Genomic DNA, 18,397 nt, shown 5'->3' with positions numbered 1-18,397 from the left:
TTCTAGACTCCGACCATGATGTGGCTGCAATCTTTGTCGTCAAAAACCACCCCGCCTTGTCAGGTACCTCGTGGAATGGAGTATTCAGTTCCTTCAGACGTGACTCAAAAACACCTGCTAGACTTTTCTCTGAATATTTATGTTTTCCATGACCAGTGCTGATCCCAAGCAGTGAAGGCAGCTCCTCCTCACTTTCAAGGGACTCTTTAAATGTAAAGACCATTGGGTTGGACTTCTAGATTGTATATCAGTATAAATCTCAAGTTTAAGGCCGAGGTGTAGCAGCTCACAAGCTTTCTCGAAGACATCAATCTTGATACAAAGATCAATTAAACAGTTGCAATATGCTTTTCTAACATCAGAATCAACTTGATGAAAGAGTTTGCCAGTTGTCGAAGAAAAACTTCTTTGTGGCTGTAAAGACTGTGAACAATCAACTCCAACAGGCGACTAACCTGCAATTTGTCCAGAGTTATCAACTTTCAATACTCATATACAATCTCCAAAGTTAACAAACCAAGCTACACTCAAACAGAGACCCATCAGACAATCGAATACAGAGTTGTCCAAACAACTTACCAATTGAGTTGCTATCAAGACCAATAATCAAATCTTTAAAATTGATTCAATTTTTTCTGGAGTCCAAGAATCAATATTCTCTTAAACAAACTAATAAATTTCTATGTGCAACACTGCCTGGCATGGTAAAATTTAAACTTTCATATAATTTCAATCAATTCATACTTGGTTGTGTAAAATGAAAGAAAATCCACATTCGAAAATCCAAAAAAAAAACTTTACGTCAAAAAGGAATAACAATCAAATTGAGAAAGATAAGTAGGGGAAAAAACTACGTCAACCTAGTATTCAAAGTACAGGGCCAGACATTTGCTGAAGTTCCTGGTTTTGGGTTTAGCATAGAATACATTCTTCATTCATGCATGAAACTTGGAAATTCCAAATCTTAAAAAAGAAAGCAGTGAGGAGGTATAAATAAGATAAATCTGAAATCGAAATTTACATAAAGAGTTAGACAACATACCTTATTGTATGTAAACATGAACCACTGGCAGGAACTCATTAATCATTCATGACTGCAGATATGATCTGGTTGTACACTACATTTTTTGTAAGATTTGTTATTTTGGAAAATAGATTTGGAGGTCGTATTAATACTTTGACATTACTTGATGCTCTGCCACGTGATAATGCTACATATAATTGGCTGTGGGAGAAAACAGGTTCTTTTAGATATAGACCAACATAATCCAATGTTTGTCCTTGTGCTTTATTAATCGTCATTGCAAAACAAAGCCTTAGAGGGGACTGTGTTCTTTTAAAAGGGGTTGAACAGAAATCATCATCAGAACTTTGCAAAGGAATTCGAGGAATGAAAACATGCTTACCTCTAAAAGAGCCACAAGCAATCTCTGCGTGTATTACGTTGTTTCCAAATTCTTTGCATACGAGTCGGGTGCCATTAGATAGGCCTTCGGCAGGGTTAATATTTCGAATCAATATGACAGGACAATTAATTTTTAATATCAGCCTGTGAAGAGGCAAGCTCTTAGGCGTTAATGAATTCAAAAAATCTTCTGTCTCTGATTGATGGCATGACTCAAGGATTTCATCATGGCTTAGATATACCTGTTCTGTACCTGGAAATTTAGCAATGATTTTGTTATTAATTTCAAATACAAAATCATTTCTTGTCATTAAAATTGCATGGTTAACAATAGAATCTGGACAATGAGCAAAAGCACATAAATCTGGAAATACTGCAGCAATCAACGCATCAACTGATGAATCGTCATCGACAAATACCAGATTCATTCCTTCAGGTATACGCACCTCATCATTTTTATTTGTTGCTTCAGTACCGTTGCCAATTCGAAGAAGGTAATCAGAGAAATGAGGATCTAACTGAGCTCGCATATTTTGTGATAGTTTTAGTTTTATGAGGTACGGCCAAATAGGAGACTTTACTAAGCTAGCATTGACAATTTCTTCTTTACACCCTTTGGTGATCACTGGTAATGTTTGTCGGAAATCACCACCAAAAACAATGATCTTACCACCAAATATGGCATCTTTATTCATGATATCTTTTAATGATTCATCAAATTTTTCTATTGAGCTACGCTTTGCCATGCTTGCTTCATCCCAAATAATTACTTTTGCATCTCTTATTAACTTAGCAATAGCACTTTGCTTTCCAATATTGCAAATTGCTGTATCACTATCTTGTAATGGGATTTTAAACCTCGAATGTGCTGTACGGCCACCAGGTAAAATTGAAGCTGCAACTCCAGATGTTGCAGTTGCTAGTGCTATGCATCCTTTTGATCGTATTGCTGCAAGGAGAGCTCTGTATAAGAAAGTTTTTCCAGTTCCACCTGGACCATCTAAGAAAAATGCACATGAGATATTATTGTCAATGGCATGCATAATCTTGTCAAATGCTGATTTCTGGTCCAAGTTTAACTGATGCAATGCACGAAGATCTTCGTCAGATACTACTATGCTTCTTTCAACATCAATTTCCTTAGTACTTAAATCTTGCGAAAGCTGTTCAACTTGAATATCAGTTAAATTATAATCAGCAATATTTTTTCCCATGGATCGAAGACACGAATCAATTAATTGGAGCACTCGTATTTGTACAAAGTGTGGTTCAAGTGATGTACTATGTTGAATATCTTCAGATAAGAAATCTTCATATTTCAACCACAACTCTCGTGGATTTGTAGGAGCACAATAAGCTAATATAGATGCGAATAATTGTCGAAGAGAACTTGGCATCTGGTATGCAGAAGCTTCCTGTAAGCAAAGTTCAGCAGCATTGTCAGAATGCAATAAGCCAAGTAAATTTGCAGCTTCTTTATATGTTTGACATACGTATCCATTGACAACCTTTAGATCTTGGAAAGAAGTAGGCTTCCTAACATGCATTAACAACATTCTGAGATAGTATCGCTCCCCTTCAGTAGGGCGAGCAGTTAAAATACGACCAATAACTTCTCCTCTTTTTCGTCTACTCCAATATTTTGATTGTGCATTCCAAGTAAAATACTCAGGAAACTCTATATATAAACAATTCAAATGCTTGGCGTATTCATCATAACAATTCATGCTAAAGAATTCTGTAAGCATTGTCTGTGAGGAACATGGATTGCTGATTATATTTTGCAACGATTGGTTTTGATCAAATGTAATTGATTGCTTATTCTCCAAATGAAGTTGCAAAGAAATTACTGATGGATGTACCTCATTTAAGTCAAATGCATAGATTCTCCACATTGCTTCAGGAGGAGAGACCCATCTTGCACAAACAAAATTTTTTATTTCATCAACAATTTCATTAGGCCCCGTATTAGTCAACTGATATAGAATTTTATCATGGCCTTTATAGATGTATTTATATATATATTTGACAGCTCGAATTGTTGAACAAATTTCTACATTTATATGACAATTAAATTTAGACAGTAAATAGGGATTGTATGGTATTACCCATCGATTATCAAGAGGATGTCCACGAACAGTTACTGATTGCTGAAAATCTCGTCGTCGATAAACAGGGTAGGAGTTGTGACTGTGACGAGTGGCTTCTGTAAACTCCTTAGGATAATTATCCTTGCATCCAATGTGTTGTTTCATGCATGGGCAACTTGGATTCATAGCACCACAAGGACCATGCATCATATGTTTGACAACGACTTCATAAAGATAAGGATACTGCTTAGCATCTGGCAACTCAGCACACACTATGCGATCGTATGATTCAGGAGAGTACATCTTCCATCCTTGTTTCAGAATTATCAAGAAATGAGCATGAGGCAAACCTCTTTTCTGGAACTCAATCACATATGTATAAGCTGCTACCTTTCCAAATATATTCTTTTTCAGAAGTTCATCTTTCAGTTGTTGAAGCTTTGCACGAAAAACTCGAGATATTAAATCTGGTCTATTCTCAACTTTGTCAGTTGGCAAAAGCATTTTTTTAATCTCAGGCCAATTCTTGTTGCAGGTCATCGTCAAAAAGATATCCGGTTTTCCATATCTTTGAACCAAAGACATAGCATCCATATATCGTCGTCGCATATCTCGAGGGCCACCAATGAACGAAGCTGGTAGAAAAATACGTTTACCAATACTTGATGATGATGATTCACCGTTGGAAATACTATCAACTATGCCTTGATAAATCTCTGTCCGAAGTTGAGCCTGTTTGCTTCTTCCTCTGTGGAAATCTAATCTGATTGACTCAATCTTGACATAGACATCGACTACATATTGCTGTAGTAATCTCCCTATATGTAATAACATTGACCGGTCAGCATCTCGGATCTGCAATTTGTAGCAATAATACTCACGACATGAAACTGTGTTGCGCTTTCTTTTTCTTTGGTTAATAGCTGAAACAAACAGATAATGATACTTATATTATCTATTGATAAAGATAATAGATTACGTAAGATTAGTATATATCATAAGGAAATATAATATTCATAGGTTAACGATGGTATATAAAAACGATTATTCGCAATACCTCTATTTTCTGTATCAATGATATCAGTTGCCGTCGTTGCTGTAGTTGTAGCTATAATAGTTTCTCCCTCACAAGTCACTGATGTAATGTTGCTCTTATTTGGATGACGGATTTTTTCAATCCCTGGATGCCAACCTGGCTCTCCATTTGCAAAGATAAGAGGATATTGCAACGAATCATGACAAGCAAAATAATGCTTGACAATCTGCGTTTGACCATTCTTTCCATAAATTTGTATGTGTTTAGAGTTGACATGTTCAGAATTTGTGCTCTCGGTCCAAACAGCTCCTACTTGCGACACAGTAGGTTTATTGAAAACTCGTTGATCTACAGCAGGCGTGGTGTCAAGTACAATCTTATAATCATCTATGCCTGGCAAATCTTGTAATCCTCGGAAAAATGCAGAGTAAGGATTAATCTTTAAGATTTTCTCAAGCTTAGTCACCAGTGTTTCTTGAAATCTACTTGAGATTGAGAGCCACTGCGTTGTTTCATGGTCAGTGTCAACAAAGTAAAGTTGCAAGTTCCGTGGCTTCTCACCATTCTCTGGAATAAGTGGATTAATATAATGATACATTTGTCCCTGGATTCGAAATGTATAAACTCCATTGTAGTTTGCAGCCAAAGATTTATCAGGATGGATACCAATCGAAGTGAATGCAAACATGTTATTATAGCTTCTAACACATCTGCGAAACTCAGCAGCCTCATCAGAGTCTTCTATATATAATAGCATAAGTTCTCTCGGCATCTCAGTAGATAATAGCTGTACCTCACCGGAGGCACAGCAAAAACCAGGCGGTTCCTGATGAAATCGTTTTGCATGACAATACGGACAACTTGGAACATCAGGCAATACAGCAGGTTCTGTAGCTATTGTAGCTAATGGATCAGTTATAGCTCGTTTTCTAGACCGACGTTGCCTACGCAATGATGGTTCACCAGCATCTAAATTAGTTGATGGAACCTCGTTAGCACCATCAGCAATAGACGCACAGACATTTTCTTCATTTTCCTGCAAACCAGCCAAAGCATACTTAAGGACGATGAATTCAGTGTGCCTAAATAAGCCAATCTGACTTATAATAGACAAAAATTAATATCTCACCCACTGGTTAGTCTAGCCATAGTACATGCTTAGATAAAACCACCGGTAATATAAGTAGTCTAACATTTATTGCAAGGGGTCTAAACAACAATCTTATTGCATGAAAGATGCTCAAAATAAGCACAAACATACGGTTGGAAATTGCTCTGCATTACTGAGCAATACTGCAGGCTCTGTAATTATTGTGTTCAATGGATTAGTCATAGAACGTCTTGTACGTCGACGTCGCCTATGCAAAGATGATTCACCGGCATCTGAATTAGTTGTCGGAACCTCGCGAGCACCATTACCAGTAGACCTAGATACATCTCCTTGATTTTCCTTTAAAACACCCAAAGCATAGTTAAAGATTGTGAGTTTAGTATGCTTAACTAAGTCAAACTCGTTTGTCTTACCAAAGTGCATGCTTAGGCGAAACTACTGTTAACATAAATAATTTAACATTTATTCCAAAAAATTTAAACAACAATTTATATTGCATGAGACATGCTCAAAATAAGCACAGACATACAGCTTGAAGGTGCTCTGCATTGTTCTCTGCAAATGGCAATATTGAGCCTGAACCCAATGAAGATTCAATGACACCCATATTTGGCTGATTCACAGCATTTGAGTCATGTATATTAAAAGCTGTGACAGCTAATGTACACACTCCTAATGGCGCATCATTCTTTGTCTCACGCCGAGCAGCAGCACGTTGCTCGCGCCTCCTTCGATTTTTCTCAGCACGAGCCTCTTCCAAACTTCCATATACTCTATTTCGACCCATTCTGAAAGCATATTATACACAGCTGAAGCGGAAACCAAACAAACGTCTAAAATGAACCATACAAAAGAACCACAGCAACAAAAATGAATTTCCAGCGAAGCCAATCAAACAGCGAGGTACTTTAAAACCAAAAGAAATTTTCTCAAGTTATTTCCGAAGCTACCAAAAAAAACCAAAGAGAAGAGTGAAAGCTAAAAAAAAAGATCCTGCTGACCGCATAAGTTGTTCAAGTTATTTCCGAAGCTGCGAAAGAAAACTAAGAAGAAAAATCAGAGCCAAAAAGAGATCGAGCTCACGGTCTAAGTTTGCTGAACAGTAAAGCACTTCAAAACCAAAAGAAACTTTCTCAAGTTATATTTGCTGAACAGCTGAGAACACAAGCAAGAAAACAATGAGAGTAAATCGGTCAGTGAAAGCTAAAAAAAAAGATCCTGCTGACCGCATAAGTTGTTCAAGTTATTTCCGAAGCTGCGAAAGAAAACTAAGAAGAAAAATCAGAGCCAAAAAGAGATCGAGCTCACGGTCTAAGTTTGCTGAACAGTAAAGCACTTCAAAACCAAAAGAAACTTTCTCAAGTTATATTTGCTGAACAGCTGAGAACACAAGCAAGAAAACAATGAGAGTAAATTGGTGACCGAGAACGAGCAAAAGAGAATAAGAGCCATGTGGACCCATAAACCGCTTCAGACAGCAACAACCAGCCACGCGTGTAAATTAAAAGAGAGCTGCGCGGACAGAAGCGAGAACGTACAACGAAACCGCTGCCACCCATCAACAAAAGACCAAAAAGCCCCTCAAACTCACAAAAATAACGGGATAACCGGCCCATTTTTCACTGTTCACAAGCGGATTCTCGCTTTATATATGTAAGATATCTAGATCTAGCTGAATAAGTTAAAAGCATCAAATTTGGAGGGAGGGAGGGTCTCTGTAGCAAGGTCAAAATAGAGGCGAGGCCTAATAAAAGACGGATTGGATGGGTTGCATAACTCAAATACCGGTTGACATTCTGATAGACATCGTATCCCGTCTGTCCCTGAAGGAAGCAGCAAAAACGAGGGCTGTTTCGCGTCGGTGGAAGAACCTGTTCAAGTTTTATTCCGGTTGTTTGGACTTTGATGCTCTGGACACCATAGCGCTTATTTATATGGGTAAAAAAAGAGATCGTGTTGAATTGCCCAAATATATAGATTGGGTAAACCAAGTGTTGGCTTCCCATCAAGCTCAAACGGTTGAAGAATTTAGGGTGTCTTTTGACTTGGACAATACCTACGCTGGAATTCTTGATTCATGGACTTGCTTTGCAGCAGCCAAGAGAGTTCATAGGCTTGAGTTGGACTTATCACCCTTTCGCAGTCGTAAAACGAGTTTAGATGAGATATACTGTTTCCCTACGGACTTGGAATGGAAGGCACTGACTTCCCTTGTGCTGAATTCCGTCAATGTTGTTGAAGAACAGCTCCTGTATCTTTTGTCTGATTGTCCAGTCCTGGAGAAGTTGTCCGTTAGTCGTGCACCATCCTTGTATAATTTGAGGCTTCGATCGCCTAACAATAAATTGAAGCACTTGGGATTAATATCTTGTCTTGGTTTGGAAGCTATCGAGGTTGTTTCAGCCTTGAACCTTTTTTCTTTTGAGTATCAAGGATGCAGGATAAACATGCTCTTCAAAGACGTTCCTCAACTCTCTTCAGTTTCTCTCAAATGGGCACCTAACGTCAGCTGTGATCTTTGTGAAGATCTACTGATTACCAAATTCAGCCAGGTTCCCTTCTCCATCTCACAGCTCAAGACATTGGCTTTGGATCTGAAATTACTGGTTGCTATGGAGTTTTACCTGTTTCCCAAGACCTTTTCGCAGTTTAGCAATCTTCAACAACTGGAATTGCAATTTGTTGCACTATACGAGCAGAGCATCCTTTTTCTCTGTTCATTTATTCACGCATCTCCGAGTTTGCATAAACTGGTGCTCAAGTACACTGTCTGCTGGGAGTCAACGGAGCTGTCAATGAATCGAGAGTTTTGGGACGATATGCTCAAATTTGGGGATACAACACGGCAATGGGTTGAAGGACAGAAGTACAACTGCTGCCTGAAGGAGGTGGAATTTTTGGGTTGGATTGGGTTGAAGAGTGATGTTGAGTTTGTCATGCACTTGATAGAGGCTGCAGGTCCTTCCCTGGAGAGCTTAACTCTGGACACTCGAGATCCGAGTCGGGTTGGGAGATGGAAGGAATTACCGCTGCCTCGGCTTGAACAAATGGCCAAGAAGGTGAAGTATAATCTGCCTGGGCATCCATGTGAAATTGCCACCAAGGAGGCCGCTCGGAATGGTGCCAGAATCGTGGAAACTAAAAAATTATCTCCCCGGACAAAATTGGTGCTCTTGTAAATTCTGATGCGCACTTCAAATATATTGATTGATTCTGCAGTTTCTTGGAAATAATTTTCAATGTTAATAATAGTAATTATTTTTATTATGTCATCGTCAGTGTTCAAATGCAAAGCCATGATCTCAAATGAGAAAATGCAAACAATATGTTAGACGTGATGTATTGATCATTCCAGGTTCATTAATGGAGCCTAGTGACTGGTCAGCGGGACAATATGATGAGCCAAATTGGACATCTAAGTAGTCTCTCTGTCTCCGTTAAAGGGTACTTGGGTTTCTGCTTCTCCAATTTACATGTAGTTCACAATTTCTTATCCAGCAGCCTTTGATCTTTACGCATGTCAACCTACATAATGGACTTGGAAGGAAGAGAAGAGCACAGTCATAAGATACAATTGTAACAATTGAAATTGGTTCTCATTCTTGTTTGGTTGCTGTAAGTATAATTTTTTTTTTTATGAACTCAAATTTTTAAGTAAGTATACTTCGAAATTTTTAGAAATTGAGTTCATAAAACAAGCAAAATTCCTTCATTAGTTTCAACCGTCTGTAGATTTCCTTTTCTTTTTATTAGTCCTGATTTATGAGACATGCACTATAACTAAGCACTCGGATCGAATATCCATTATTTAGAATGTACAATTGTTTGTTAAGTATATTAATCTTCTCGATCAAAATAAAAAGGGTGGCCCGTAATTATTATAAACTACAATTTTGATATATAATCCAAAAAAAAAAAGGGTGGCAATATTGTAACTTTCGCAAAACTGTGTATTCATCATATGATTCTAATTATACGAGGACCATATTATCCTATAACACAATGATGAACATATATTTCCAGGAAGATATTATATAGAAAAAAGAGAAGTCACCAAAATAATAGATTTAAATAATTGACAAAAATATAGCATATCATATGATATATATGTTATACGGGACGGGATTTATTCAGTGGTCAGTCTCGAATAATCGCCATAGATTCTCTTGTAAAAAAAAAAAAAAAAGAGCTGATAAAAGTATTGATGTCTGCCTCCACAATGAAACATACCATCGCTTTAGTTTTAGTGTGCTAAAACAAACAGTATACATGCATGGTGTCAATACTCTTAAAACTCATTGAGTAGAGAAAATAATGAATAATAGAGCCAATCATGCATGCTAGTTAAGCAGACAAGCAGCAAAAACCATTTGAGATATATGCTTGCTGCCAACTGCCAGCCCTTACCTGTTTTGACCCCTGTGAACAACGCGATGAATTGCTAAAGCAAATCAAGAAGATGCCACAATCTGCCTAGCTCGTCCCCTTTTTGTTTGGTCTTTGCTATATCAATGAAATCTGATCTCTTCCTCACCCACGTCTCCGAATTTATAGTGCATTGAACAGAACAATACAATACGAAGTGTTAGTTAGCTTATAAGATCCTATTCACATCTCTGCATGCGTGCTGAGTCAAATTATATAAAAGGACGGCATCTCCGAATGTGTGTTTCACTTCAAGATGAGAATTTTGCTCATGATTTCTTGTCATTATCAATTAAATGAGAAAGTACAAGAGCTGAAGTGACCTCATCCAACTGCGGCCTAAATGGTTGTCATGTATGATGGATTTGCAGCAATTTTGAGGATTTAATCTGGTCATGACATCAAAACTTTTTGATGAATGAGATTCATTTGTCTATTGTATTTACTGTTACGATACATACGTCATATTTCAATCGTAAAAAACCTTGAAAAATAAAAATGATTATGAGAGATTTTCTCCATATCTCGCAAATCCATCCAATTTTAATTCTCTCACAATATCAGAAATACTTAATTTTTACTTAGGGTGCGTATGATGAAACTGAAGTTCGAAAATTGAAGTTTGAAATCTGAATCCATTAAATTATTGAATTATTAAGTATTAAATCTAATACATTGAGTACATATCACATTCAGTGATTAATTTTGGAAACAAGTTTTACCGAGAAAATTCGGTGTCACTTAATTAATTCAGATGTTAAATTTTTTTGTTGTCAAACGGTCTGAATATGTTAAGATTTTATTTCATTAAATTTAAGTACTGAATTGGGTTATTAAACAGGACCTTAGTGTTTTGCCATTAGTTGTCAAAAAGATTAAATAGTAAATAGAGTATTTTTCTAACGCATTAGACTATATAAATTACAGATAATTTACTTTCTGAATTCACATATTCATATTTATTACATTAATTAACTTTCATATTGCAAAATATTAACAAAAATAACAAGTGCCCATTAGCATCCCTAAGCCAAACTTAACAAATCTGGGGTCATGGAAAAAGAGAGCAAACACGTATGCTTGTAAGTTTCTGTCATGGCCCCAAATGTATTAGATAATCCAAATTCTTAGTTGTTAATATTGTAGTTTAGTGGAGGGCTTTGGATTGATTGGTAAAGATAAGCATATATATATATATATATATATATATATAGTTGTAAATGGTGGAAAGCCATTAGACAATATCAGAATTTTCAAGTCAATTTCTCTCTTTTTTCTAGTTCCTCTGTCTCTCCCTGTTCTTCCTCGATTCCTCCTTTTCCTTCTTCTTCTTCAACTAGTCTTCTTTGTATCTTCTTCTTGAAGCTGGGTTCTGACAGTTTCTCCAATATGAACCGCTAAGTTACATAGCGTTCGCTTTTGAACTAGCTACTAGCGGAGCAATATTGTCGATTGATAAGATGGCAATTCTTCCGTTACAAAATGTTAGGTAGACTATATATAGTAGGTCTTGCGAAAAAAATTAGTCTATATATAGCATACTGTATTTTGTTTCTTTCTATAGTAGGTCGTTCGCCAACGGACAACAAGCTAGATTGGTCCCTCAAATCTTATATTGCTATTGCACCAAGAACAAGAATGTAGAAAATAACTCCTTTGATTAGACAAATTCTATTTATGGACTTGGGAAAGAAAAGTAGCAAGTGTGGCTCTCGTGCAGTTGTTAACAAAAAGGCTGTACAGTGCCCAAAAGATGCAATTCCTAAATTTTAGGACAATGCTTCCTCGTTCAATCTGTATTCCACCCCCTCTCTCTACGTTCAACTTCTGCACCAACTATCAACCATAAGATTAAAACCTGAAACCACCCATTTCTTTCTACGTACTCCCAACTATCAGGTATAAAAGATTAGAACAAATGAATCACCTGATAATAAGGAAACCCAACCATCAGGTATACGATCAGAACAAATGAATCACCTAATAATAAGGAATACTACAAGATTAGAACCTTCAACCACCTGATAGGAAGAAAAATTCTAAAAACTCTTCTTTGGTTCAATATCCAATTGTTAGGCACAATATTCGAATTCTGATTCAACGAGGAAGATTTTAAAAGCCCTCCCCTAACCATTGATCTAATCCTAGTGATTTTTTTTTAATCTTCCCATCCCTTTTCACACTGGACTATTTGTCACAAGTTTTGAATCCTGAATTTGATAGCGAAAAAATCTTAAGAAATCTTCCCTAACCAGTAGACTCACTCTAGTGATTTAATAAAATTATTGTTTTTATATTAAGTTTTTTTTATAGCAATTTTAACTGTTATAGTAAAAAAGAAAAAGAAAAAAGAAACATAGTACAAGTAACAAACAAAGATGTGCGGGGAAGGGGAAGAGTTGGATTGGATGGTAAGGTGGGAGGAATAAGGGATTGTAAGTAGTATATCTTAATTCACGACCTCCAACTTAACAAAAATTAAAAAAAGAGATGACGAGTGGGGGAAAAAAAAGGCAAAGATGTAATCCAAGGAGATTAAAAAATGTAAAATAACACGGAAAGAAAGATGTGAATCGATTAATGCGGCCTCAAGTTCCTTTTTGGGCTCATCGCGTGAAAAGACCTCCTAGATGGCTGTTTCAATGAGTTGGGCTTTGGTAAGTGAAGCTCATCGCTGTATACGTGAGGGATTGGGCTCATCGTATATTCCCCCTATTTTGGATTGTTCAAGAAATAAAAGATATGCAAATGGATTTTTCATTCATGGCTTGAAGACATTAAAGCTTGAATGTTTTGAAGTGTAATTATTTTTAACAAAACATCCTGAAAAATGTGTGATTATTTATTATTTTAGAGTAAGTTTTAGTTCTCTTCAAAAAAAAAAAAAAAAAAGAGTACGTTTTGGTTGAGCATTTCTTTTTAATAACAAAGAGCTCCTTAGCCGTCTCCGAGGTCAAAGATGATGGTAATAAAGAAAATATCTTTAAACTGTTGTATATTTTTAAAGTTATTTCTAGCAGGACAGATGTGAGATTTGAGAAGTAGGAGAAGCGATTTTAAATTTTAAACCCAAAATCTCTAAAATTTGGAGTTTCAACTCTTTAAGTCGAGATGAATTAAAACAAAATTTTTTGGATTGTAATTTTCCATACAAAAATTTTTTGTTTTTCATGAACATATTTTTCAATTACTTTTTTACCTTACATATATCAAATCGCTGCAGTATATTTTTCTACAAAAAAAAAACTCCTAAAAGTATCAATCCAAACGGGACCTTACTTTTTAGGAAAAGTACTACTACTTAGAATAACGTCAATCTCTTATGAGTATTTGTCTAACTTAAAACTAAGAATGACATGTTGGAATTTCCCCCCATTTTATACTCTAATGGTTGTTATTCAATAGACAATTATCTAAGTCCACCATAGAGTGATAGACCAGTCAATATATTGAGCATTTGGGAAGGAATAAATCACATATCATTATTGTTTGTTTGAGTATCATAGTATATTTGAAATAGACAATTATTATGTGTTTAACCATTGGTTGCAAAATCTAGAAAATTACATTTTTTTTTTTGGAAAGACAAATTTAATTTGGTATCAACCAAAAAAAAAAAAAGAAGACCATATATTTTGTAATCCAACTTTCTCTCTCCCTCGGTAAAGTTTTCGTAATCCCTTTCTCCAATCTCAACTCCATATAATCACGCTGCTTAATCAAAGTAATCAACAATTCAAAAACAAAAAAAATCCACATCAAAGCCAGAAAAAGCTTTCTCGAATAATTTCACTTCCATATAATCACATGATGAATCATTGAGTAATCAACAACTGGCAAAGACTTCCGTCAATAACTGGCAAAGACTTTTCGCAATAAAATTTCCCCTTCTCGCAAATGAAAAGTACGTAACACGGTCGAGCAGGATGACCAGCTTACCAATTCAAAGTCTTCAGTCTTCACCTACCCAAAATATATATATATATATATATTCAAAGTCTTCCCATCCGACTTCTACCCTGGCCTAACGGATTTCATATACTTTGGCCTAAATATAAAAAATTCACAATTGTTTATACTTTTGATAATCTGCCTGATTCTCATCAAAATGATCTCCAAAAGTATATTATTCTCGTATTTCCTGTTGATTTTTTTGGTTAGCTACAATACGAGACTGAGTTATGCCGATGGTCCTTTTGGATTCCACTGCGGAAATACAGCATATAATCCTAACAGCACCAGTGGCAGTGCGTATACAGAGAACCGGAAGCTCCTCCTTTCCACTCTATCCTCGAATGCTTCTTCGACAACCAGCAATGGTTTCTACAATTTCACTGCTGGGCAAGACCCTGATAGCATGGTCTATGGCATGTTTCTCTGTCGGGGTGATGTGGATGCCGACGCTTGTGGACAATGTGTAGCAAATGCCAGTGGGGAAATTCTGAAGAAGTGCTGGAATCAGACGACTGCATTTACTGCTTATGGCCTGTGCTTGTTGCGTTATTCGAATGAGTCCATATTCTCCAGGGTCACTGAGGGTGTCCCCTTCATTACTTTGATTGTAGCGAATGCCACTGATCCAGACCAGTTCAACCGGGTCCTGAATGATGCGATGATTGACATAGCAAGTCGTGCTGCAAATGCAAATGATCCTTCAGGAAAGAAATTTGCTGTCAAAGAAGCTAGTTATGCCCCATTTCAGAAAGATATACATGCCCTTGGACAGTGTACTCCAGATCTTACCAGTCTTGACTGCGAGAATTGCCTTAGAGATGCCATTGCTTATATACCCACATACTGTGCTAGTAGTCCGGGCTGTAATGTTATATTTCCTAGCTGTTTTATTAGGTATGAACTCTACAGTTTTTACAATTCTTCAAGCCCGGCACCCGAGCCTGCACGGAATCCTGGTCCTCCTCCTCCACCTTCTCCACCTTCTCCACCTTCTCCTTCCAATTCTCCAAGTAGTGAAGGTAAGTTCCAGTTCTTACTAAATTGGCATGAATTTACGGATTAGTTAGTAATTCAAGTCTTTCACACTTGTAGCTATTGAATTGAGCCCCACCTGGTAGTCAACAACTATACTGATCATGTTCTAGTCTGCCACTCTGGCTTGTATAGATCTCATTATTTTTTTGGGATAATATCAGAAACCTCCCTTGAGGTTTCTCTTAATATTACTTGGCATGCCTAAGGTGTTAGAAATATCACTTACCTCCCCTAATAATTGTAAAGAGATTATATTAACCCTTATTTGACAGATAATTCACAACACATCAAATAAATGGAGCTGAAAAATTAAAAACAAAGAAACAAAAATAGTCACTCTTTTCCTTTTACCTTTGCACCATTATTATCTCTTACTCATTTTGTGGTTGACTATGCAATATTTTATTTGTAAATTATAATAAATTGAATTTTGTTTATCTTTTACTTTTTGTGATTGTGATGAACTGGGATATGTTTATTTGCTTAGTTTGAACTGATTTTTATAATAATTGGTACAATTTAATGGTTTGATCAAGAGTTGAGAAGATATTGAAAAAAAATATAAATTCATAAGAAATCGTTTTGAGCATATGGAGTTAAATTGATGCAAGTGTATATCTTTTCAAATATCTTTTTTATTTTTTAAATTTATATTTTTATGGGGTATAACATTATGATGTGGTAGTACTACAAAAGATTATTTTTGAGGTGATGGTTTTCTTGAAGTGAACAAAGTAGTTTAGAAATATTTTTATTTAGAAAGTGAAAGGGTAGTTTAGAATTTTTAAAAATTTTGTTACACAAATAACGAAGGTAAGAAAGGTAAGTGATATTTTTAAAACCTTAGGGGTGCCAGGTGTTATTAAAAGAAACCTCAGGGGAGGTTTATGATATTATCCCTAATTATTTTGCAGCCAATTGCTTGCTTAATGAGGCACTGGAAGTGGAAATCCTGAATCCTTTTTTTTTTTTTTTTTGGCAGACTCGTTTATTTATTAAAAAAAAAACGAAGGTGATGAAAGAAATTGAAGAGTAGAATCCTTTTGGTGCCAACTAAGAATAGAATGCCCAAAAAAAAAAGATATAAATATGAAACCACAAAAAGCTCCATTGATCGGTTATTTTGACCAAATCCGGTATTGAAATTCAAATTGTTTTATTTGTTGAAGAATTTAAAGGAATAAATGAATCTGAATATTTCAGTTTTTAGATCCTTACCTACATTAGTCTAGAAGTAGAGTTTTGCGCTAAAGAACTTTTTATCTATTTATTCAGGGGGAGGCGGAATCTCAACACGAACAGTTGTTGCAATCGTGGTGCCAATCTCTATTATTGTTCTATTCATTATGGGCTTCTGCATTGCAAGGAGATCCAAGAAGACACATGATGCCATTAGCGAAACAACTGGTAAATTGCAAGGACACATTTATCATTCTTAAAGGGTCGATTCGTTTAAATTCACTAAGTTTGTACTATTTTTGCTGCAGGGGCAACTGAAATCTTAACCATAGAATCGTTACAATATAAACTCAGTGAAATTCAAGCTGCCACAAACAACTTTGCCATTGGAAACAGAGTTGGTGAAGGTGGATTTGGTCCTGTATACAAGGTACAATAAGTTTAAGCCATTTCCCTGTGTGCTGAAAATATATGAATGCGATCTTTGTTGAATCAAAGTTTGTTTTTATTTTGTTAATTTGCAATCAGGGTACACTTCCTAATGGACAAGAGATAGCTGTGAAAAGGCTATCAAGAAGCTCAGCTCAAGGAACAGAAGAATTTAAAAACGAAATTGCCCTGGTTGCTAGGCTTCAACACAGAAATCTGGTCCGACTGTTGGGTTTCTGCTTGGAAGGAGAAGAAAGGATACTCATCTATGAATTTATTACCAATAAAAGCCTTGACTACTTTCTCTTTGGTTAGTTTCAAGTCAAGTACTCTTGATTTACTTAGGAATTTATTGCCAAGTCTTTTGCGAAAATTAAATTTTTTTCAGTTAAAGAAACTAACAAGACTTATCATGTTTGATGATTGCATAGACTCAAAAAAGCAACAATTGTTGGACTGGTTAAGACGATACAAGATTATAGGAGGAATAGCAAGAGGACTCCTTTATCTTCATGAAGATTCTCGACTTCGGATTATACATCGCGATCTTAAAGCCAGTAACGTGTTATTAGATGGAAATATGAACCCAAAAATTGCTGATTTTGGCATGGCAAGGCTTTTTGAAGTTGATCAATCTGAAGGAAATACAAGTAGAATTGCAGGGACATTGTAAGTTCTTGCACCCTTATCTTGTCATACTCCATGTTTACGTAATTAATTATGTAATCATCTCATTACCTTTGAGCCTCTAGTGTTTAATTATGTTCCATGCATTTTCTCACCATCAATCTTTAAGATTCTTAACCATTGAATGATCCTAATTTGCAGTGGTTACATGGCTCCTGAATATGCATTGCACGGCTTGTTCTCTGTAAAGTCAGATGTGTTCAGTTTTGGAGTTTTGGTTCTAGAAATTGTAAGTGGCAAGAAGAACAATCAGTTCTACCAAACTCATGGAGGAGATGACCTTCTAAGCTATGTAAGTGCAGAATAAAAATCTCATTTTCTTGGCATTCTCATCCCGAGAGAGAGAGAGAGAGAGAGAGAGAGAGAGAGAGCTCTCATACACAATTTTGCAGAAAACTTAGTTCCAATATCATTACTTGCAATACATCATGTTGCAGGCATGGAGACAATGGAGGGATGGAACGCCATTAGCATTGATGGATCCAACAATGGGAGATTCATATGCAAGAAATGAAGTTATTAAGAGCATCCATGTGGCATTGCTATGCGTTCAAGACGAAATTGAGCAAAGGCCGACCATGGCTTCAGTTGTTCTCATGCTGAATAGCTACTCTGTAACGCTGCCTGTCCCAAACCCTCCTGCATATTTTGGTCGTAGCAGAACACAAAACTTGCCTATAGATCAACCAGAATCAGGCACATCTACCAACACCAAATTGCTACCAGGGCCGTCTGTAAATGAAGTCTCAAATACTGAATTATATCCCAGATAAATTGTAATTGAATTGAAGGCATTTCTGATAATGTCCACAGGGTGCATGCATGGGCAAATTTATCTAAATATTCTATAATCATTTTTTGAGTTTTCTGTTTGGTAGTGTAAATTGAACAGGCCTTGATCTGAGCAACTCAGTTCATCTGTAGCTGTGATAGTGTTGATTGAAGGTGACCCGCCTTCACTGTTGTGGTCTAGTCCATAAACCGTGTGGAATGTGGACTATTCATTATCTATCATTATCATCTCCAACAGTCCAACTATTATATTT

The 18,397-nt window shown here is 36.3% G+C and overlaps 3 protein-coding genes across 3 annotated transcripts; 2 read left to right on the top strand and 1 right to left on the bottom strand.

Annotated features, from left to right (window-relative positions):
* Window positions 1-329: 329 nt before the first annotated feature.
* Window positions 330-6,429, bottom strand: LOC113776916. The gene is made up of 5 exons (XM_027321966.1): window positions 6,172-6,429; window positions 5,793-5,981; window positions 4,553-5,567; window positions 1,648-4,418; window positions 330-455 (listed from the first exon to the last, which is right to left on the bottom strand). The coding sequence occupies exons 1-5, from the start codon at window positions 6,427-6,429 to the stop codon at window positions 330-332; spliced, it is 4,359 nt and encodes a 1,452-aa protein (XP_027177767.1).
* Window positions 6,430-7,405: 976 nt separating this feature from the next.
* On the top strand, window positions 7,406-8,821 carry LOC113776915 (F-box/LRR-repeat protein At3g58900-like). The gene has a single exon (XM_027321965.1). It carries the CDS (start codon window positions 7,406-7,408, stop codon window positions 8,819-8,821), a length of 1,416 nt encoding a protein of 471 aa, XP_027177766.1.
* Window positions 8,822-14,174: 5,353 nt separating this feature from the next.
* On the top strand, window positions 14,175-18,152 carry LOC113778130 (cysteine-rich receptor-like protein kinase 10). The gene is made up of 7 exons (XM_027323412.1): window positions 14,175-15,040; window positions 16,332-16,463; window positions 16,544-16,665; window positions 16,764-16,974; window positions 17,096-17,333; window positions 17,493-17,643; window positions 17,789-18,152. Exons 1-7 carry the CDS (start codon window positions 14,176-14,178, stop codon window positions 18,122-18,124), a joined length of 2,055 nt encoding a protein of 684 aa, XP_027179213.1. The 5' UTR covers window position 14,175; the 3' UTR covers window positions 18,125-18,152.
* Window positions 18,153-18,397: the final 245 nt, after the last annotated feature.

The sequence above is a fragment of the Coffea eugenioides genome, chromosome 7 (assembly GCF_003713205.1).
Source record: "Coffea eugenioides isolate CCC68of chromosome 7, Ceug_1.0, whole genome shotgun sequence".
Taxonomy (NCBI): Eukaryota; Viridiplantae; Streptophyta; class Magnoliopsida; order Gentianales; family Rubiaceae; genus Coffea; species Coffea eugenioides.
Note: the sequence above shows the minus strand (reverse complement) of the source record. Positions and strands in the feature narration are given on the sequence as shown.